At 37.7% G+C, this 21,812-nt stretch overlaps 1 protein-coding gene across 2 annotated transcripts in view; it reads left to right on the forward strand.

The window, feature by feature from the left end:
- PDE4D (phosphodiesterase 4D) overlaps positions 1-21,812 on the forward strand; it is a 528,631-nt gene that overhangs the window by 68,324 nt on the left and 438,495 nt on the right. For both annotated transcript variants that reach the window (XM_067315238.1, XM_067315241.1), the window contains exon 2: positions 6,241-6,476. In XM_067315238.1, coding sequence (XP_067171339.1) covers positions 6,241-6,476 — 236 coding nt within the window. The remainder of the gene's footprint in view (positions 1-6,240; positions 6,477-21,812) is intronic.

Genomic DNA, 21,812 nt, shown 5'->3' on the forward strand with positions numbered 1-21,812 from the left:
ATTAATTCTACTGTTGTGTGGGCACAAGGTATACAGTGACATGGTAATGCAAGGACACACACAAGATTGAGAAGCTGTACTTTTTTTTCCCAGTTGTGGACCACAGAACACAGTGCTGGCATGTCAAAGTTGTTAGTAGAGTGACAGCAGTGTTTGTTTTTAAGCACTTGGAAGTATCCTTATTTGTAATTGGAAGAGAGTGGATAAACGTCAGGATGTCAGTAGTCATTTAATCTATGTGACAAGATTGAGCAGTAGATGGGAAAGGATGGGAGGGTGTGTCAGGGTGTGTTGGTTATGGATGATTCAAGAGCAGTCAATATACAACCACTTTATTAGAGATGCACACTGTGATACTTCTAAAAGAAGGTTTTTCAAAGAAAAGCTAGGGTAGATGACAGACAGATAATCTTGTTAAGTCTGTTGAGAGGCCTTGCAGAGAAACTGCAACAAAAAGCAGGCCATATTTTGTGCTGAAGCTCTTTGCTTTTTGACTTCTCTTAGACTGTTTTTATTTTCTAGCACTCTTGTGATATGTGACTGACTTTTGTTCCTTAGATTACAATCAATTCTTGTTGCACAAAAGTCCATGCCTGCTAATGAGCAATTACTGATAAGAACTAACAAACGTACCTGCTAATTAGAAGGCTAGCAGACGATCTCATGAATAGTAACTTAGCCAGCTAATGATTCAGCATGCTAGCAGAGGGCCTTAAGGAAGAAATGAGATAAGGAGGCAGATACTTAAAATGACCCAAACTGAAGTCTGCCCTATACCATAAGAGCTGAAATAGGCTGCTTGGTATCTACAAGGATGTCAGGTCCTGGAAATCAATTAATTGTTTACAGGATGGGTATTAACAGAGAGTTTCTGAAACCCCTAACCTAAAAAAGAAAGCCTAAAATGTCCTATTGACTGATTACACTAACAAACACTTTACAGGAACTCTCTCTTCCTTGTGTACACTCTCCCATGTCAACAACAGAACTGTTTATTGGAGTTGTTTTGTTCTGATTAGGAATTATGATATTGGACCACGTTATGTAGCATGTCAGATACCTGCTGTTCCAAAACTTGGTTGTCGTTCTTGGTGGTTTTGTTGTAATAGCAGCATTTGGTGGTGTTATGCTTGCCCAACAATTCCACAGTGAAATATGTTTTTAAATTGCTTATAACTGAGGAAAGCCTTAATTGCAACCTTGGATAAAAGTATCTGTATAAGTTGTCTTTCTTAGGACAATTTTTTTCACAATTCTAACCCAAGATGCTTCAATTCTTAAACAGAATGAGGCTCTTTTCACTCATTAAAATTTGCCCGAAAACTTTCAAAATAACTTAACTCTCTCGCAACTTAGACCTTAGACTTGAGATTTGCCAGAGATGTATCTGTGCCATTCTTGTGAAAATTTGCCCAGAGACCATCAGAATATAAACTTTTGGAAAAAAAAATCTGATGATTCTGCCCTCAGGGAGCAGACCTGGGCATCCTGCACATCTTGAACATCTTGCATTTGCTTCTCTGTGGAGAAAGGGTGGAACAGGACATGACATGTATTCTTCCTCACCAAGAAGAAACTACATCCTACGCATGCTTTGCAACCTTTTGGATGGACATTTCTGCTATGTAAAGCCATGATACTTGCTTGCAAAACATAAAAGCAACTAGAGATGGGAACATGCTACAGGGTCTGGAAGAGAGGAGACAGTCTCGGAATGAAGCTGAGGAATGAAGCCAGTGTCAGTGTCACTCCTCATGGTGGTAATGAAAGAAAACTAAACATTACATGCAAAATTTTTCATAAAAATTATTAAGGTAGAAAGTCAAGCACTCAAAAATTAGGCAGTGCCAGAATTACCTTTGCAGGCTTCACTTGTGTCCTTTGTCCTTTATACTATACTATATATGGTATATATAGTATGATAGACTCTAATGACATGATCACATATTCTCTTAGGCAAGGCTTCTGCTTCACTAAACTTGTAGGCCAAAGCTGCTTGCAGGATCAGTAATGGTAACTATAGTCTTCTGCACATTTGCTGCAGAAGGTAAAAGATGTTTAGCAAATATGTTGGCAGATTTGAAGAGAAGGAAACAGTGGTCTGAAAGTTAAGATAATAGGCTCTTACCCTGGAGACAACTTCCTTCTACTCCTGATACTACTATGTAACACTAGCTAAATTGCTTAAAGAAAACTTGGTCACTTCCTGTTTTCGTTATTTTCTGAATGTCCACCATGAGCTTGTAGTGTTGCTTGTGGACGTGTTTAGCTATACTCCTTCAAATTAAAGTCAGAGAAAATATGCTTGATCATATTAAGAGCAAGCTAATGTCAAGTATTCTGAAACTCATATTTCCCAAATTGGTCATGCAACATTAGTGACTATTTTTCAGCTTATCTCATTGTGTTTCTGATTCTTGCATATAAAAAGGGAATAATGACATCCTTTTATCTTCTGTTGATTTTATGAAGATAAATCAATGCCTGTGAAGCACTTTGCTATTGTGATAATAAGCACCTAAGAAAAAGCCCATGAGGAAAAAAAATTGTGTGTTTGAGACAAGACTTGTGTAGCGTGTAGTAAGTAAAGCACGTAGTCACAGTTAACAATGAGGGGAAATCAAATATTAAATAGCTGCTCACTAAGTGAGAAGTGTCAGTTTTGTGCAATAAATAACACAAGGACCTTGGAGAAAAACTGTCCTGCTCCGTCTTTTCCACAAAGCTACACAAATCTAGCTGCTTGGCCTCTCTTTGACTTTCTCATAGTCCTTATAATGAGACAGATTCTGAGTCCAAAGACAAATGTCTTTGCCCTCAGCATGTTGTACTTCATTCTTACATACATGTACATTTATGGAGTCTCATTTGGACATTTCTTTGGAGACCTTTGCATCGTCAAATGTCTCTTACTCTGTATCAGTGTTTTCCTTAATATCTTAAGAAGCTTTCAGAGCTTCTAAAGTGATCTTAATTCTTTACTTATATTCTGGATTTCTCAAATATTCTGTCCTGCATTCACAACCTGTTTTTATTTTTTCCTTACTGTGGCAAATCTCTCTCTTAAAAGATCAAACTCTTACAAAATAGTGTTCTGAATTCCAGTCAGGAAATCTGGCCTGGATGAACAGACTGTTAGGTGGACAGAAAACTGGTTCCATTAGAAAAGGTGGAGATGGACGGCTCAGCATCTGGCTGGGAACTGGTAATGGACATATCGCCATGGGGGATTGCTGCTGGAGCCCATATTGTGTGATTGTAACATGTTGGCATTGTCAAGCTTTGCAGAAGCAAATGCTCAAGCTCTCTGACAGTAATCTGGATGATGGCACAGAGTGACAGCAAATATGGGAGCAAACTGCCAGCAAATGTGCAGATGACCCTCAGCAAGGGAGAGTACCTACATGCCAAATGGCAGAGGATCGGGCCAGCAGGAGCCCCATGGAGCTAAGACAGGAGAAGCGCAGGGTTTGGCACCTGGATGGATTCACCCGAAGCACTCACACAGGCCAGGGAGTGACTGGCTGGATCACATGCCTGCTGAAAAGGACTTAGGGGTTTCAATGGACTGCAGGGTGGATATGAGCCAACAGTGCGCTCTCATCGTGAATAAGGCAAGCTGCATGCCAAAGTGGCTGTGGCCATCAGGTCAAGGACACTGATGGCGGCCCAGGAAAGGGCAACCAAAATCGCTGGGGCCTAGAGCACAAGACCGATGAGGAGAGCTTGAGGAAGCTGAATTTATTTAGTCTGGTGTGGAGGAGAGGAAAGGCAACATAATAGGAGCCTGCAGCTACTTGAAAGGCAGTTGCAAAGGACAGTAAAGGTAAGCTTTTTCCAATAGTGGCACGCTATGTAACACGGGGCAATGGCTACTGATTATGGCGCAGGAGGATCAGGTTAAGCACCAGGAAAGCCTTTTCCTTTAGGAATGTGGTGCAGCACTGGAGCAGGTTACCCAGGGAGGCTGGGGAATGTCTGTCCTTGGAGGTTTTTGAGACTCAGAGAAAGCCATGGCTGATGCGATGTGGTGTTGATGACAGGACTGTCTTGAGCGGTAGGTTGGACAGGATGACTTGAAGAGGTCCCTTTCAAACAACATTTCTATGATTCTGCGAGTGAACATAATTCTTATTGCACCTACTAGCAAAATCAAATAAGGCAAAACCACTACTGTATTTTTTTTTTCCAAACAAAAAACAAATTTGATCAACCTTTCCTAGTTTTGAAATATGAGTGTTTGTACTTGAATAGGTGACCTGTTTTTCCACATATTGACTTAATTAGCCATTGTCTCTAATTGAAAAGTACATTACATACCAATCATTTGACCTCTGCAAGACTTGGCCTTAATATTGTGTTGGAATTCTTCCCTTCCCTTATAGCTTCCATATGCCGTAGCCTTCTACTTTCATTTTTTCACGTAAGTCTAAAAGCAAGTTGTCCAGTGGGTTCACTTTCTCAACTCAGCAGTCTCATTCTGATTGAGCTGCAATTCATGGATTTTTATATTTTAAGAACTGCCAAAAAGTCAACTCTGTCAGTAATGAAGTGGATCAAATAACCTCATGTGAAAGATGATTTTTAGCTCTGATATCAATGTTTTCCATTTCCTGAGGGGCTATAATTAATTTCATTTTTATTTTTTAACTTATTCATCTGTCTTGAATATTCACAATGCACACACTTCAAATAAGAGCCTGAAGTTGTACTACTCCCTGGATGACTATAACACATTAATTCTTGTAGCATTTTTATAGTGATTGATATTGCTGTTGGTTTATTTCAGAGTGCATGCATTAATGCATACCATTTTATAATCCTTGTTTTTTTTAAAAATACATTACAGCTAGATTAAGAAAAATAGCTATATTATGAATTTAGATTTTCTGATTAAAGACTTAATTAGAAATAGTTTGCTCACAACAATGGCTAAAGCTCCAAATGTAAATTGAGTTTATTAATATTACTCATTGTGAAAGATGTTTCATTAATGGCTCTCCCTATATGCACAGAATAGATACACTGCCATCAAAGCTTTCCTTGCATGTGTGTCAAGCTTTCTTTATTTTGTATACTGAATATACCATACCACACCTGTGAACTCTAGCTTGACAGAAGCAAATACTCAATGTCGCAGTCTCAAGTGACACTACTGGGACTTTGAAGCCATTGATACCTGAACTAGATGGAACAGTATATACCTATATATGCTATATTCATAGTAATTAGTTTTGGTGTAGAAAATCTTTTGACTTACTCAGAACTCGGGTTTCTTCACGACAATGTCACCAAGTCTGTAGCTTCAGACAGTGGTGTCTGTACTGGGGAATTTATTAAGAAATGGTATGAAACTTCATATAAGACAAGGAGGAAAAAAATCATTTTTTTCTCATTATTACAAAAGGCTTCCCATAATATCTGTGATCTCAGAAAAGTAATTTTTTTGAGTTTTTTTTCTTAAAATGGTGATCAGATTGTTAGAAGTTCCAAAAATTTTTCAGAAGAATTTCCCCCCCACGGTTTAAATTAAAAAAAATAATGTTTACTAATGTTTACATTTGAGATTTCACTAGGGCTTGACCTTCAGAAGCTTTGATTATTTGCCATTTTGATGGACTACATTGGTAGTTTTAAGTAGTCATCACTGTTTGCATGAAATTGCTGTGTGCAAAGGAGAAAGGTGAGAGTTGGGACAGTTGGAGAAATTTTTTGAATAAGATTTAATGAGAGAATTCAAGCTGAATTTTCTCATGTTTTTAGTCCACAGGTGTATAGTTCCAAATCTTTGATTGCTGTTTATATTTTATTGTTACTGGTATTTGGAGTCTCACTCTCACTTGGACTCTCAAAATATAAACAAGTTGTAGGGAAGCAAGCATACTGTAGGACAGAAATTTGTCTAATATACAGAACTCTTTTGTTCCCCATCCAAGTATAAGTACATATTTTAGATAGCAGAGTGTCTTAATTTGTTTGTTTTTAAAGCCCCAGATCAACTAAACACTAGCAATGGTTCTCTTTCCATCTAGCTGTCTTAGGGTCCAACCACGTATTTTGCTTTCCCACAAATACGACTTTTTACTTCATTTTTTCTTTTTTTGCATCTTCTCAATAATTATAGTAAAGTCTAAATAACATGCCTAAGAAATTAAGCTATGAAAAGGAATAAAAAGCATTATCAAATTAACATTATGGGTATTCTTTTACATGAAAGGTGTTTTTTTGCCTCGATCACAGGTTTCAGAAGAAGCACTGCACCACAGCACTGAGGACGAAGACTTGATCCAGGGAATGGAGCCCTATCTTGTGCGGAGGTTATCATGCCGTAACATCCAGCTTCCACCTCTGGCTTTCAGGCAATTAGAACAGACTGACTGGGATAAAAAGAGTGATACTGAGACTAACCTAAGGCCCACAACTCTTCCACTGAGGATTCCTCCTCTGATTGCCATTACGTCTGCAGAGTCCAGCAGGTAAGGTCCAGCAATTTCTTCTTGATTTGGCTCCTGTATTTTCAGTGGTAGCAGGTGCAGAACAGCAGGTGCAGCTTCCAGGACAGAAGCCCCAAATAAAGCTGTGGAAGTCATTTTGTACAGTTTAGTAATATTGGTTAAAAATAGCAATAAAATTTATTTAATATCTAAATTTGGCTGCAACTCAATAATACTGCTTGTATACTTTTTGGTCATGTCCAAAAACAAGCACTGAGAAACATTTTCCCTGGGCATTACTAGTACTTCATATTCAGAAAATAAGACTTATAGAGGTTACAGAAATTACCATTTTTTGGAGTATTATGATAAAGACAGGACTTGTACACAGAAAATATTTTCCATGATACAATTTAAAAACCAATTTCAAGGAATTGTGAGAAGATTTTGCCTGCTCCTGAATGTCTAAATTATTTATATTGTACATAGTTGAATGTATTTGGTTGTAGTGATTTTATTGCTGTTATTATAGTTTCCTCTTATTACATCTGTGACTTCTTGCATCATGCATGTTTTCTAAAGTAACCTTTCCTGCTCTTTAATGTTTCTGATAATATCTTATTTTCTGTTGTTATTCCCCAAAATGTGAATTGTTTGGTATGAAATTGTGGCTAATAACGGTGAAGACACTGCAGCAACAGGGTGTGATACAAAACAGTAACTTGGGCACATATAGGGAAAATGAAAGATGGACATATGAAGAGCTGAAATTCAGGATTTAAGAACTTGTGGCTGTAATTTTAGAAAGATAGTGTATTCTGAAAACTGTAGGTGTGAAAAGAATGTATTGTGGGTGAGAAACAAGCAAAAGTATTCATGGATCTTTTGCTATGGCAAAAAAGCATCTAATACTATGTTTAAATATAACATCACCTCCCAAATCTTATTCCCATGTGAATATCTTTGTTTCTGAAATAGGTGAGAGCACTGCTGGAAACATGCTTACAGAAACATTGACCACAGCCATAAAAGGATGTAAATATTTAGATATGGAAAAGATGTAACAATTTTTGAGGGATGAATAGAATGTCATTTAGTAAGTTTGATAGCTTGTTGTCTTGATCTGTTTTCTACCCGTGAAGGCTAGAGAGAAGATTATTCTGTGATCTGGAAGGAAAATAGGTGCAGGGGGACAGTTCACAGTTCAGGCCTTTCCAAACGTTTGAGTGTTTGACTTTGCAACTTCAATAGCATTTGTGATGCCCCATGTAAATAGTGTAACATACAGGAGGTATTCTGTGCTTTGGAGAGATTTTGTTGCTTTTTGTTCCTGATATGGCAGAAAGTCAGATAGCAGAATGAAAAAGAAATACTCCTGTCCTTTGAAAACATGAAGTGAAAATGTGATTATAGATTTCTGGAGACTGCGCTGTTTTCTAGGTTGGATTCAAACATGGACTAGTAAGACAGCTGGAAATGTATTCAAATAAATAACAAGCCCAGAACATACTGGTTATTATGGATAGCTGCCTGCTGTACTCAGGTAATGATGACTTTTGTGAGAGGCTTTTCTGTGTGTGGAACATACAGACATCTATTATCTATTGTGCACATTAGAGAGAACTTTTTATCTTGTCTATGCCTTTCATTCCTGTGGTTATTAGAATTTGTTCTGACACTGGACAAAACAAGATTTATCTACAAGTAAGCTTTATTTCTGACAGTGACAGAGAAACAGCAGATCTACAGATTGTTGGATGGAGATGCCAGGCTGTTGCCAGGTTGTTTAAACAAACAAACCAAAACTGAACACAACAGCAGAAATAATTATGATTTTGATGTTTCTTTGTAATATAAAATCTTTGGCTCTTATGATTCTTTCTTAGCTAAAGACCAATTATGCTGCTACAGGAAGAATATTGTTCAGGAAATTAAATTTCTCTAGATATTTAATGTCATTTTTCAGTTTTTAGCTCTCTTGAGCAGCTATGCATATCCCATTGAAATGATCTTAATGTCAGCCAAACAGCTGGAGAGAGCCATCCTTGCTACATAGGCTTCCTGTCTGTGTGAAAGAACGCATATTTTGGGCACCTATTATGTATGTGGAAATACAGCTTACCTCCCTAAGTCATTAAATTTATGGAAATATGCAACTGAGATAAGGACACCGAAGTGTCGTTGGAAGATAGGAGGATTCCTCTCTTCAGTGGATAGGTGGAGGTAGATTAGCTTTTGGGTCTTAGAAACAGATTTTAAGAAAGAAGAATTTCACCACTGAAAATATCTTAAATTGCAAATGTATGTTTTTGAAGGACAAATGCTAAACATCCCCAAGATGGCACTTTAAGGCATCTTACATTATGATTTAAGTGCCAGGATTGTACAAAACTCAAAACAATGACAGTGGACTTCTTTTTAAAAATAAAATATAGATTCTATTCCTAAGCACACACATACACACACACATCCTCTCTTTTTCTCACTCTTTTTATCTTTATGAAATCTCAGGATTGTTTCTGTTTTTTACACTGGCTTTGTACAGGGATGAACTACAATGATTTAAGCAGACCTGCTCTTAAAAGAAAGAAAGAAAGAAAGAAAAACAGAGTAGATGAAAGAAAACTAGAAAGCAAATGTTCAGTGGCATGCCTAATGTTTCTCTAAGTCTTTCTCAATTTGTAAATTCTTAGTCTTCAGGCTCTACAAAGACTCATCACAGTGACTTGTCTTTCCTTTTTCCCTTCTAATTTCTTTCCAAGCTTTTAGGATGGTTTTGACGCTGATTCTAAGTTTTGCATCCATATTAATCTGAGACGGTAATAAAATAATTGTTAAGATGAAGGATTTATAAGTCTTTTATTAAATTTTCGTATGCAAAGTTGCTATCAGGAGCTATGAAAACAAATGCATGCAATGATAGTTTGAGCCTCCTGCTGATAGTAACGGAGTTATATTTATTAAATGTAACAAATTGCCAGGCCTTCTATTTGGAAGATTAGAAACATGTAGGCAGTCGCTTTTGATATTTGAGTTCTTCCTTTAAATTTTTTTAAAATAAGCCATTTGTTTAGCCTGTATATATAATTTTAAACGTACTAGTATTATTTTAAGTTAGAATAGCAATATGTGGCTTATGCATGTGACCGCATGTTTTAAATTTTGTCAGTTTTCCTCAAATAACTAGTACTAAGTTTACCGGCAGTTTGATATAAGTAACACCTGTGATGTGGTTTAAGAAGGAATGCAGAGATAGGAAGGGAATGATAGCAGAATACTTCCACTTACCCCAGAGTAGATTTTTGCTATAGTAAGTATGGTACCAAAAATTTAATTTCTTCCTTCAGATGCTTAGATGTGGTTTAGAAAGACAATTGGTCAAGTCGATATGTTATGGTAGAATTAATTTGTCCACTTGTAAAGCTTCTTGAAATATGATGAAAGACTTTTCAATCACCTTTCTTACAGAAGCAATCTCTTTGCCTTGTTTAGCTCAGAGGAAGAGATGGAACAGAAAAAGATAGGATGGGATATAGATACTGAGTTGGCTGGACCAGCATTAGCTGGACACTATGAAAGGCAATGGCATGTACACATACCCCACTCCGAACAGTGTACAGGCAGGGTGTGGGAAGGTGAGGTAGTCCTTTGTTTTCCCTTTAAAGATGGCATTTTCAGTGACAAAGGAGCGAACTACCACAGTTTCAGCAGTTCTTGTTGTGGTTCTTCCGTGCTCTTAATACATTTGTCTGATACAATATGATGGGAAATGTCATGTTAATTAGCTGTAAATTTCAGAAATGGAAGTGTATATCATGTACTTGGAGACCTCATTAAAAGGCTTACTAAAAAGAAAGTTATTTTGGAGTTGAGATGTGGTTAGGAAGACTTCTAGTACAAAATGTATAAAATAAATTGCTGAGTTTCACCTCATTACCTGTAATGAAGCATGTATAGGGTCTCTTCTTGCTGTGTATCCTATTCTTTGCTCAAACATTATTTGTGAGAGATTATTGTAATTGTACTACATAAGATATATTTTAAATTGCTTTTGTATTGCTTATGTACAACTAGAAGTGTATATATTAGTGAATTCATGAAACTCTTGGGAGCTACAAGAGTGACTTACATGACAGTTAATTTCTGAAGTATCTATTTTGCAATGTTCCTTCTCTCCCAGTTTATCAGTTGCTCCATAAATTAAGTTCATGGGGGAAAAATCTGTGGATTAGATAGGCTAGGCACTATCCTGCTTAAAAAGAAGCAATCAAAACTCTCTGCATTGGACTTCAGATTAAAAGTTGTTTTAAAATTATCTCTGATTTTTCTTCTGCCAATTGAAGATGCACTTTTATACTTAGTTTTTAATTATTGTAGATTGCAAACCACCCATTAAACTTTTTGTGTTCTGTTTTTGAGAGGAAATATTAGAAAATGGTATTAGAATCATCAGTGTAAGTTCAATACTATGGCAATAATAACTAACTACTAATTTTCAGACTAAATGTGTGTCAAGTTAAGTATCTCTTGCTCTCCCATTGTCTTCCTCCTCTCAGAGGAATACCTCAAAGACTAGATTTTGTCCTCTGTACTCATAGCAAGAAAACCTTTTTCAAATGTTAAACCATGGAAGTGTGTGAATCCTGAGCCATAATTTTGCTGTTTATTCACTTATACCAGGAAGGTGTTTTTAAAACAACAGCTAGAATTCTAAATTTTGATTATTCTTTTAAGGAACTGAGTGTTAGAGAGAGATGATGAAAACAAGGAGATTAGACCTTAGGAGAGTTACATGTAATAAAAATAAATGCTGGGGAAACTGCTCTTCAGATTTATTTATTTACAACTCAGTAGGGTAGTATATGTAGTGAAAATAAGTGGGAGCTATGGTATACATAGTGCTGAAAGAGAGATGAAAGAACATATGATTTATTTTTAGACTCAGAATGATGATCTTTGGGCTGCCAAGCTGTAACTCTTCTCAGGCAACTTCTCATGGGTTTAGGCTGCTTTCAACAGCTGCTGTGTTCTCTGACTCACCTGCCAGTAAGAATAACGAACAATAACACAATAATTCTTAGCACTTCTATTGCTCATTTCTTTATTTTAAAAGCATCATAAACATGAGCTAATCTTCATGCTACCTTTGGGAGATCAGTTGGGGAGCAAGTACTATTATTTTCATTTTACATATAGGAAAGCTTGTTTTCAAAGGGATGGTGCAACTGGCCAAGGCTATAGAGCAAACCAGTGATAAAGCCATGAGCAGAACTCAAGAGCTTTTGGCTCCTGATTTTGTGTCTAAACTATACTACTTTCCAAAAAGCTGTTGGTGTAGCTTGCAAAAAAGATTTGGTGCCTCAAGGTTACTTCAACCTTAAACAATAAACTTAGTCAAAGAGAATTTTACTGACCTCATCTGAGAAGAAATTTGTTATTAGTGGGAGTTAAATGCCTAACTGCTGTTATGCACCTGAACTCACAGTGAATCTAGGTTTCTATCACACTGACTGAGTCTCTTAGAATGCTATACGACTGTGGGGTCTGTTACAAAGAAAAGCATATTTAATTAGTATGGAAACCAAAACTGAGTCAGCGTGTAAGCTCCAATCTATCAGTGGGAAAAATCTATGGGAAACTGTGATGCTAAGTAGAAGTTAGAAGCCTTAATGTTTTGTGGAATCCAAGCCTTGACTTTGAAGAGAGTCTTCTCTGTGACCAACATTAACACTTCACATGTAGCTGTACGTATTCTGGAATCATTTTGGAGAGCAACTTAAAAATAATTCTGTTCAAGATTTGCATCAACTAGGTGCTAGACAGAGATAAGGAAGTCGTGAAGGTGGCAGAACCAGAACACTTGTATTCATTCTTAATATGTGTGGAAGACTTCAAACCCCACAATTACCTCCACCCCCATCCCCCTCCCAAAAGAATTACTTTAACTTATGCCTAGAATTGAGTTGAGGATTTAGATCTGATTCACTGGTAAACTGTAGAGGACTGCATCTACTGCATCCAGTCCAGTATTAACCATGCTGAAATCCTTTTTAAAATTCATAATTTTGATCAACTACTACAATTTCATTTGGCAGTGGTAAGATTTCTTTTTTTCAGTAATAAGAATGACTTCTTTGCACTTTAAGATCAGCAATATTAATATTGCATAGATTGGAAACAGACATTGCTGTAAATTGTGGATGAATAGTTTTTTGTGTGTATGTGTGCATGTATTTTCTAGATTAAGAAAAAAATCTACACTTATTATTTGTTTAAAATAAGCATTTAAAATATATCTTATGATTAAAAGTAACTATTTGAAAAATTTTAGAACATCGTATAGTTCTCTTTGGCTGTGGTGTTGTATAATTAGCAGATAAACTTGAGAAAAACTTTTAAAAAGCCAGATAACAGTGGATAGTAGTTTGAGCTGAGGTTATTTTGTTTTAGGTGTAGAACTTTGTATTTGCCTTTGCTGAATTTCATATGGTTCCTGTAATCCCATTCCTCCAGCTTGCCAAGGCTCTGTGAATGGCACCCCTCCAGTGTATAAAGTGCTCCCACCATTTTGGTGTCATCTGCAAACTCACTGAGGGTGCATTACATCTCACTGTCCAGATTGTTGATGAAGTTGTTAATCAGTCTTGACCCCTGTATTGACTCCTGGGGAATTCTGCTCTTACCTCGCTGCCACTCAGATTTGGAACCACTGCCCTCTACCCTTTGAGCCTGATGGTCCCACCAGTTTATTGCCCACCTTGTAGTCCATTCATCTAGTTCATATCTTTCTGGCTTGGCTATGAGGCTTCAATGGAAGACCATGCCACAAGCCTTGCTGCTGCTCTCTTGTCATTCACAGAGCCAGGAATTTCTTTATGAAAGGGAATCAGGCTCATCACACATGATTTGGCCTTGATAAATTCATGCTGACTGTTCCCAATCACCTTCCTGTCCTTCATGTGCTTTAAAATACCTTCCATGAGGACTTGCTCAATAATCTTTCCAGGGACTGAGATGAGGCTGAAGCAGCTTGTAGTTCCCGAGGTCCACTTGCTCCCCTCTTTAAAAATGGTCATACCATTAGCCTTTTTCTGGTCACTGGGGACCTCCCTGATCACCACAACCTTTCAAAGATAATAAATAGAACTTGGCCTCATAATGATATTGGCCAGATTTGTCATTGCCCTGAGATGTATCTCCCATGGTCCCATGAACTTGGATATGTCCAGTTTGCCTGAGTAGTCCCTAACTCCCCAAAGCAGTACCCTGCATTCCCCAAAACCTCGCTTCTAGACAGGACAACCTGGGAGGCCTGAGAGCAGACCTTACCAGTAAAGTAAGACGAAGAAGGGTTTGAGTGCTTCAGCTTTTTCCATGTCCTTCATCACTTCATTGCCTGCTCCATTCAGCAGCTGGCCCACATTTTTCTTTGTCTCCTTTTTGCTGTTGATGTATCTTAGAAGCCCTTTTTGCTGCCCTTTATCTCCATTGCTATTTTCATCTCTAGCTGAGCTTTGACTTTACTAATTCCATCCCTAAAAGCCTAGGTGATGCTTCTGTATTCCTCCTTGGAAACTTGTCTCTGCTTCTAGTTCCTGTATGCATGCTTTTTGCATTTGAGCTCATTCAGAAGCTCTCTGCTCAGCCAAGCTGCCCCCTTGCTATTGTTTGTAGTCCTTAATCACATTTTTTCCAGCATACTACAGGGAAGTGAGTCACTGGCCTGTAGAAAGAGCTGATTGTGTAGGATTTTTATGATAAAATATTATTTTAATTTTCAATTATTATTACATTCTGGTATGCCTCCCATAAAAAGGAGGAATTTCCTATGTGACTAGAATCTCTTCACTCTGTTTTCCTGCTTTTGCATTCATATCGTTTGGTGCTATTGTGTGTTAAACAGTAAGAGACTGTCTTGTTTCATTGCTGATTTTATTGTAGGTATAAAGTGAGAGTTTGGTCATTTGCTGAGTGATCTCTTTAAATCATTTCTCCTGATAATTCTTCCTAGTCTAATGTATTTTTTTTTAATGACTCTAAGGTCATTCACACATTGCTCGCTCATGTGCTCAGATGATTGTTGATGCCGAGGCCCGCAGCTGCAGTGGCTCACCTTGCAGGGAAAGCTCGAAAAATAAAAGACTGCTTTGTAATTATACATGGTTGAAGTATGAGGTACGGGAAGGCAGGGAATTCACTGAGATAGGCTTTACTTTCTGTACCATGAGTGGAGGAGATATGGTGTTAATAGTTTTTAAAAGATGTATACCTTTCAGGCATTGTCAGTTTTGGCGCAGTTACTTACTTAGAAAAACAGTTATTCTGGTAAAATATTTCTGTGGGCAGTCAGCCAAACACAAGGCCACACACAATGTTTGATTTACTGTTGAAAATACAACGTAAAAAAGAAATGCTTAATAAAATAAGCTCTTAATATGTACTCTTTCATTATGCCATATTTGTGTCAATTTAGTGATGACAAAAGAAACCAGAAAACTAATCTAATTACAGGAATATATAGTGTTTTCCTTACAAGGATTTTTTCATGTTGGAAATTGTCTCTTCAGATTAGCTTCACTATTGAAGATATCTTGGGCTCTTTCTAATTTGCATTTCAATCATCCCTACAGCAACAGCTTATAAATACAAACAAGAAACACACTTGAATGTCACAGACACATAAAGCTGGGGGAAACATGGGAATTACTTCAAGAGAGTCATCCAGCCAGCAGCTGTGGGTGAATCCAGCCTATAGGACAATTGCATCCAAACTGTCTTGGCCTAGGAGGAAACAGTGAACAGTTAGAGGACAGCACAGAGCCCAGCAGCCCAAAGCTGCCACACGTGGCTGTGCACACCATGGTGCCTAGCATCTGAGCAGCCACTGCATCTCTAGGAGAGAAAATCAAAGTAGAAGCATATTAATCCTGCACATTTACATGACCCAGTCTCTCCCCAGTGCTGTGTGCATAGCTGCTGTTATGTAATCTGTTAATGCTGATTACATGCCATATTTTTTCTCATGGGTTCCTTTGCTAAATAAGTGCATATGACAGGTGGTGCTCAGGCAAAGGATCTGGATTAGCAAATCAAGCTGTTGTCAGCATAGTCCTTGCCTTTCTTGCTTCAATACAATGATTCACAATTTTTTTTTCTAAGATGATCCTCATTGCCAGTCACCCCTCCTCTAAAAAGGCTGAAAGTGCTACTCATGACAACACCACTCTCCTCAGTACCAAATTCAGCACAGAGCACAACTGACTGATACCTTATCTTTCCTTTGGTGTTATGCTTACCCTCCTGCTCTTCTCTTGGGTGCCAAGTCAGTCCCTCTCAAGGTCATGATAAATCATCCCATCCTGAAGCCTTTGCTAAGAGGAGAAACAGAATTCTTGCTCCTTTTTGACAGGATGCACATGATTCTGAAGCTTTCTTCCTCTGCTTTCTTGCATCCATTTGGGTCTACTTTCAGAAGATAAAGAACCAGACAAAGAAAGCCCAGGGAAAAACAGGAATGAGAAGAGCTCTAGAAAACATAACTTCTGAGTAAACTGTAATGTTTTAACATAAAGAAGAGAAAAAAAGGAAGACTGGGAGCCAACAAATATGTAAAAAGATGCTGGAAAGTGGTAACAACAATTTGCTCTTCATGTCAGTGGTAGATTAAACAAGCAGAAATGTGTTTAAATTACAGCAAACAACATTCAGATTAGGCAACTGGAAAACTTTCAAAAAGCACTAGATCACATTTGCAGGCAGATTTTCTAACTCTTTCTTACAGACATCCAATGATAATAATTTTCATAAACATTTGTCAAGACTAGTAAGGATAGTTGATCCTACCTGGGGTTAGATGTATTTGGTTGTCTCTTTCTCTTTCAGTTTGTCTAGAATTTAAAAACTAAAATGAAGCTATCTTAATGTAATTTCAAGGCATTAGTATTAGGGGTGCTGAATTTGCCCCCAGGTCCAACCAGTAATGAGGCTGAACATGTGTTCTCAGTAGGCACACACACAAACATTTGCAACACACACATACGCATACACACGCAAACACAAACAGCACCAACAGCCTCATCCGGTTCCCTCTTTGGCTGATCAAGAAGAAGGTCTGTTACGCCGTGTGGATCCCTCCAGTACCTGGCCGGAGACACTCAGTCTATTCAGTAGTTGGCACCTGGATCCCAGGTCTCCTCAGTTGCTGGTACCTGGACATATGAGCCCCCGAGGCTCACAGCCCCACTCCAGCTCCTGGTACAGCCTGCTGTGCCTAAACACGCACCTGCACACACACCCACACACCCACACCCGTGCGTCTCTCAGTCAGCACCAGACCTACGGTCCTTTGGGCAGTTGACCTGAACCCCTGATTCCTTTGGTAGCCAGCTCCTCCAGGTGCCTCACTCCCAGACACACACACACACACACACACACACACACACACACACACACCCGCACCCCTGGCTTCCAAGCCACCTGACCTCCTCGCGGCTAGAGCAGCATGATACTCGCTAGGGATTGCGCACTGACTTACGTACCCTGCCGCGCTCCCGCTGCTGGCACCGCAGACACATGGACCCGATGGGCCACGGTCTGACTCTGGGTGCTGACACTCAGACCTCCATACATACACATGCCCACAGAATAGAGCCCTCTCAGCCAGGAAAATGGTTAGAAATGGAGTTTAATGAGAAGACAGGACAGACTGCTGTGATCAGGTGCAGGGCACAGCCAGGCACGTGTACTGACCAGCAACCTGTTTACACCCAGCGGGCCCCTTTTGTGCCCTTATCCCTGTTTTTCCACACTTCTTAGTCCCCAAACCACCTTGATGCCTCCTTTTTCCTGCCTTTGGCTCCTCCTGTAAACATCCCAAAATAGGTCTTGTGCAGTCCCAAAATGTTCTTCTCTGCATCCCATAATGAGTCCCATTCCCCCAGGCAGTGACCCCCTCAGTCTGCCAGTGACTCACTGTGGTGGGTGGGTGTCCCTCCCAGTCCCCCTCCACCCCACCCCTTGGGCTGATGCTCCCCTGGAATGCAGCCCAGGAGGGGCTGATGCTGTGTGTCTCCGCTGGGGTTATTGGTTCCCGGCCTGCTGTTGCCTCTGTGCTGCTTCCTTTATGTGGAGATGAGTCTTCAACGGGCTGGTCGCTCTCCTGTGATGGGCCCGGGAGAAGCCAGGGCAGGGTGTTATTCATGTCCCCCTCACCTGCCCTGCTCTGGACTCCTTGTTGTGTATGGAGATTTTTATCATGTAACCTAACAATTAATATATAATTCATAACAAAATTGGAAGCTACTTTATAGCCTTAATACACTTAAAACACAGCTGTTTAAGGAAATCCTCTGAAGAGAACGTTGCTGGAGGTTAGGAGGGTACTTGGGAAAGTCTGACTTAGTAAGCATATCATCTGTGCTTGCCCAGTTCTTACTCTTTGTCTGGCGTCTGCTTATGGCCACTGCTGGTTGACAAGATGTTTGGCTAGGAAGACCCTTGATCTGACCGGGTATGGCCATTCTCATGTAAAATGGATTGTAAGAGTTTCTCTTCTTTTCTAGATGATTGTCTTCTGTTTGTAATATGTATTGCTTCAACTTGTCTCCGCAGAATTTTCATCTGTTTTGAGATGGTAATTGTAACTTTACTCATAAAGTTATAGTTGTACCTAAGCATATGAGCAGTTGGGCCTTCATTTGTTTTATAGTTTGAAGTGTCTCCTATTGCTTATGCAATACAATTTCTTATAATGTCAAAACATTTAATTTAAAATGTACATAAAATACTGCTACTTAGGCATGTCACAATAACAGAAAAATATAATTCTTCAGTTGTCCATATATTTGCATTAACAGAGTTTATCTATAATGTTTGTTTTTATTTATTTGCTATGTTACACAGAAGTAATCAGCAATATATTTTACACAACTTGGGTGTAAATGTTAATTACTGATGACATAAATCATATCTAGAAAGAAGCAAATAATATATTCCTCTTTAATAGTAATATTAAACAATATGGTCCTGTTTATTTTTTCTTGTATTTTCCTGTTATGCATGTAACTAGATTGGGTGAGTACATTTTTCCAGTAGTATTTCAAATTATTATCAAATGATATTAATGCAGTTAATGCAGATTCCATATCTCACTTTGGAATTTGAACATTTAGTGCCTCTAAGAGTTGCTGTTTAAATACTGTGCAATATCACTTCCAAACATAGATAGAATGTTTTAGATAGTGTGAATAAGGCCTTCCTGCCTTGTGCAGGAACACACACTGTTGGGATAGAATGAACATTTTATAATGCAATAGTTTTGTCAAAATGTGATTTCATCAAATTACAGCAGTTTCAGATAAAATTTTATTTAAAGAAAAAGGTATTTTATATTCTTACAGATGGAACTTTTTTCTCTCTCTTCACTTTGGAATAAGTTTTTGATTTGAAAAATATAGTTTCTTATTAAATAGAAAGCTCAAAAGCAGAATGTAAGATTTGAATTTACTGAGATGATACTAAGGTTCCTATAAACAAATTTTAAGAGAAGAAAATCACACAACAGACAATTAATGATATGCCAGATTGGAATACAGGGGAATAACTGTGATTTTCTGGAAACAGGAGAAAGTTGATTTCTTCACAGTTGTAATCAAGATGACATTTTGAAATGATCAAGCATGGAAAGTGATTTTCACATTGCATGTTTTACATTAGCTGTACTCTGTAAGAACAGGCTGTTAACTGCATTCACTTATTAACAGACTTTCTTCTTCTGTTTCTGGTCTAAGCCTCCAAACTTTCTTCTGATTCTTTTAATCAGCCTAATTACAGTTTTTCCTTTCACTTTAGATGAAAGATAGACAATAACCCTCTGAGAAGTAAACAGATCAGATCCTCTTGGCAATTAAATACACCAAAATTTTTGCTTTCCTTAAACATGGTCTTCTTTGAAAGAAATAACATCTATAAAATGAGGATGATAAGAAAGCGCTTCACGATTAGCTTGCAAAAGTATACTGGCAGATGAATTTTTAATTTTTGTTGAATCAAAGAAAATAGAATAGCCAAAGACTGAAAGGCTGCAATTGTGGGTTTACCCCTTTCCCAACATTAAACCAATTTTATGAGCTTGTAGCTTGAACTTCTGAGTACCAGAGTAAAAACGTTTGCCTTACCAGTTGATCCCCTCCACCTGCTAGAGAAAGATCTGGTTCACTATTATTAGTTTCAACAAAATACATTTCTGAGCAATCCAAGTAAAGGCTACGTAAAGGTCTCATTCTGTTATCTCTTCCAATATCTCTTCTCAACTGTAATTTTTTTTAAATCAAAAGTAACTCTAGTGTTTTTCTGGTATAGGTGACAGGGTGATTAGAAGCATGAGTTTGAAATGTGGGCACGAGTGGCTGCAGAATCTCACAGACTGTACAGTAAAAGGTTTCATTATGACAATCTATGGCCTTATCAGGTCTAACATGTTAGACATGTCTACATATCCCTAACCTGAAGGGACAGAAAATAAATATATGGAGATAAAATAGTTTTGATAGTTATGTATGATCTGAATTTCATTGAACATGCAAAAATGGAGATATTTAATTCTACAACATAACAGGTTAATCACTTGCACTATCGTTATCAATCCTCATGCCCTCATTAGTGCATAATCTTCTGTGACTTTCCCTATAAAAATAAATTAGAACAAAAAATAATCCAAAGAATGGAGATGTGTGAGCATGGATGAACATCCTGGGGATATTTAAAAAGCTGTATGACATTTGTTAACATAAAAGCATTATATAAATGCCCATGTGTCATCAGGTTTGTACCTCTAAGCCTCTAAAACCTTTATCTTCAAATCATAAAAATATGGAGTCTGGGCAGAAAAAGACCTGTTGGCTCCCCAGTTTCATCTTCCTAACATTGCCAATTACTTTCTGTAGTGTGGGTTATCTTACACTCAGACAATAGAACTTTTATGATGTCTAAAACTTTGTCTGAAAAGTTTGAGGGGGGTTGTGTTTTTTTTATTATTGCAACCTTTCTGCAACATTTCCTTCCTTAGTTTCCTTCTATTACTCTGCCTTAGTTCATGTCCTTTCTCCTCCAGGTGTTTACATCTTTCTGATACTTGCAGGTATTTATTATAACCTCTATTACTCTACAAAACATCTATTAGTCACAAACATTTTGCCTTTCTTGGTCTGTCAGAGTGTAAGTTAGTTTTTCTTCAACCACCTTATCATTTTTGTCACTATGTCTCATCATCACTATGTCTCATCTTTAGTGGAAGACCTGAATTTAATGTGTTTTAGAATTATCACCCTGGGCACATATATGATTGATAGGGAACACTGAATAGAAGAAGGTATCAAGTAGCTTGCATTATATTCAGCACAGTGGTTTTCTGAGCCATTTTATGACAGTGGAATTATAGAAACTTTTATGCAATTCTGGAAAAAGAATTGTCAGTTTTTTGTTGTGTAACTCTTAAATGCAGGTGTGAATAGTGTATTTTTTTTTCTTATATACAGAGAACTACTGTGAGAGACTTCAATAATCAATAGTAAATTTTGATGTCATACTAATAATTTTCCTCAGTCAAAGGCCTAATCTGATTCTCTAATCGCAAAAGTAAAATGTATAAAAAACCCCTTAGCCCTAAATGACTCTGAGATGCTTCATTTACCATGTATGTGTGAATCAGTAGCAATTATTCCTCTTCATCAAATGCAAATGTGTAATTGTGCTTTTTGATTCACAGATTAATTGATATAAACTTGGACAATAACTATGGTTTTATCATCTTTATGTTTGATGCTAAAACTTCTTCAAATAGAATATATTTGCAAAGCCTGATCCTTCTGCACATAGAGACAGTGGCAAAATCCCACTTAATTAAATTGGGGCAGGATGCGGCCTACACAGACATGCTAAAAGCTGTGTGGGAGATTAATGTAAAGTCATCAGCAGTCTGGGGTTTCCTCTGGAGACTGCTCTGTAAATTTACCCTTAATTGAAAAGAGAGAAAAAAAATACCGTGATTTTAAGAGTTTCTCTGTTAAGTATAAATGACATGTTAGCCTAAAGTAAATAACAGCAAGTATTAAAACCTTCTAGAATTATAAAATTTTTATTCTAGTAATGGAGGAAATCACCAAAAATGAAGGAGGTACAGGAAAGACCTTTAAAATCCCAGTATTAAGATAATCATAAAATAAGCAGTGCTGATTTCCCTGATAGTTTAAAAATCTGTAAGCTATTCATTATGATACTTGTATTTCAGATGATTGTCATTGATTTGCTGCGTAAATCAGAGCCTAGCTGTACTCTGTCATACTTTTTGGAGAATAATTATATAAAATGAAGTAGAAGATA

Source organism: Apteryx mantelli, chromosome Z, assembly GCF_036417845.1.
Source record: "Apteryx mantelli isolate bAptMan1 chromosome Z, bAptMan1.hap1, whole genome shotgun sequence".
NCBI lineage: Eukaryota > Metazoa > Chordata > Aves > Apterygiformes > Apterygidae > Apteryx > Apteryx mantelli.